Source organism: Octodon degus, unplaced genomic scaffold (assembly GCF_000260255.1).
Source record: "Octodon degus isolate 3935 unplaced genomic scaffold, OctDeg1.0 scaffold00016, whole genome shotgun sequence".
Taxonomy (NCBI): Eukaryota; Metazoa; Chordata; class Mammalia; order Rodentia; family Octodontidae; genus Octodon; species Octodon degus.
This window is the reverse complement of record NW_004524592.1, coordinates 8,605,044-8,606,809: the sequence shown is the minus strand read 5'-3', so window position 1 is coordinate 8,606,809 and position 1,766 is coordinate 8,605,044. Positions and strand designations below refer to the sequence as shown.

General features: G+C 40.4%; 1 protein-coding gene across 1 annotated transcript in view; it reads left to right on the top strand.

The window, feature by feature from the left end:
- The first annotated feature begins 1,556 nt into the window (after positions 1-1,556).
- Pth2r (parathyroid hormone 2 receptor) overlaps positions 1,557-1,766 on the top strand; it is a 182,439-nt gene continuing 182,229 nt past the window's right edge. The window contains exon 1 of the mRNA XM_004626717.1: positions 1,557-1,707. Within this exon, the coding sequence (XP_004626774.1) occupies positions 1,557-1,707 (151 nt within the window). The remainder of the gene's footprint in view (positions 1,708-1,766) is intronic.

The window sequence follows — 1,766 nt, the reverse complement described above, 5'->3', positions numbered from 1 at the left end:
TTTTTTCTCTGCAAAAGCTTTTTAATGTAATGTGATCCCAGTTGTTCATACTTTGTAATATTTCCTGTGCAATAAAGGCTTTGTTCGTAGTCTTCGCCTATACTTACGTCTTTAAGAGTTACCTATTCTATCTTCCACAAGACTTAGTGTTTCTTTTTTAATACTTAAATTGATTAATTTCAATTTTGGTTTAGTGCATATGAGAGTAATGGGTCTAGTTTTAAGCTTTAGAGAGCATGTAGAAAGTTTTTCTTCAACATGTAGAAAGTTTTTCCAGCATCATTTATTAAAGAGACTATCTTTCTTTCAGTAAAGGTGTTTGGCCCCTTTGTCATACACAGATAAGGTAGCTGAGTATTTTTTTTTTTATAATCTGTTCTATTGATTCTCAGGTCTGTTTCTTTTTTTTTTCCAGTACCATACTGTTTTTATCATGGTATCTTTGTAATATAATTTTAAGTTAAGAGCTGTGATGCCCACCCTGCCTGGCCTTTGTTGCCTAGAACTGCTTTTTCTATTCTGGGACTCAAGTTCCATACAAATTTTAAGATTGTTATCCCTATTTCTGTGAGGTATGCTAGTGTTATTTTGACTAGGATTGCAATAAATCTGTATAACAGTTTTGAAATTATAGAAATATGCTCTTCTTTATTGATGGTACATTAAAAGCACACACACACACACACACACAACTCACACCACGCACAATTAAGGAAAATTCTCTAGATTGTTAGCTGGTGCAGCTCTGTGGCAATATGCACAATTTTATTGACAGTCTTCCTTATTATTTTTAGCTTTTGACAACTGGGAAGATTAATTAAATCAATCTCTTTTGCATCACTGCTGGTTATATTTGCAGGAGCTACTGCTCTTTATTAGCTGTCATAATGCTGTAAGATAACAAAAGCACCAGAAGGTTGCAAATTAAGTGTATCTTCTAGTCTTCAGCTTACAAATGGAATTTACCTCAGGTTAGTTTAAAGGTTTTTATCCCTCTGGGGTGGTGCTGCCGCCCTCCAGGATGCGAGGACCAGCGAGAGGTCGGAATGAATCATGATTTAAGTTGACTCTTCCACAAACTCAGATATAAAACTAGCAACAGGAGACACATATGCCTTTCATTCTTAATATTTTTTGAAATACACAACTCATGGAAAAGACTAATTTTGTTAACCCTATTCATTTGCTTAAAATATAATACACATTCATTATAAGAACATTTTTCACTTTTTTAACTTTTCAATTTCAATTAAAAAAATTACTGAAGACAATCTTCCATGGTTTAGCTAATAGTGCAAGTTCAAGTATATTCACTCCAGTGATTAAGTGGGTCTGAGGCAAAAGCCAGGCGTATGCATTTTAGCAAGCTAGACCCCTGATTCTGGGGCCGGTAGTCAAAATGTGACACTGTGACCTACAAAAGACACAGTAAAAGGCAAAAACAAAAACTTCCACAGAAAAAAACAGATAGTTTCCTTAGGTCTGAGATTTTTCGCAGGATTGAGAACCTTTATCGTCGAAATCCTGTTTCTCACTTGTGGCGGGGGAGGGCGAGGATGGGTCGGAGGCACACCCCCGCGGGCGCGCACGCGGCGTGGCGCTCAGGCCCGGGAGCGAACCAGCGGGTTCCGGGGCTGGGACCCGGCCGGGCAGCAGCGGACCCGCGAGCTCCTGCGCGGAAGCCTCTGCTCGGATCCGCGGCGCAAGGCGGGAGCGGGGAAGGAAGTTGCGGGCGCTCCCAAGGACCCCGGCGCCCGGGGCGAGGC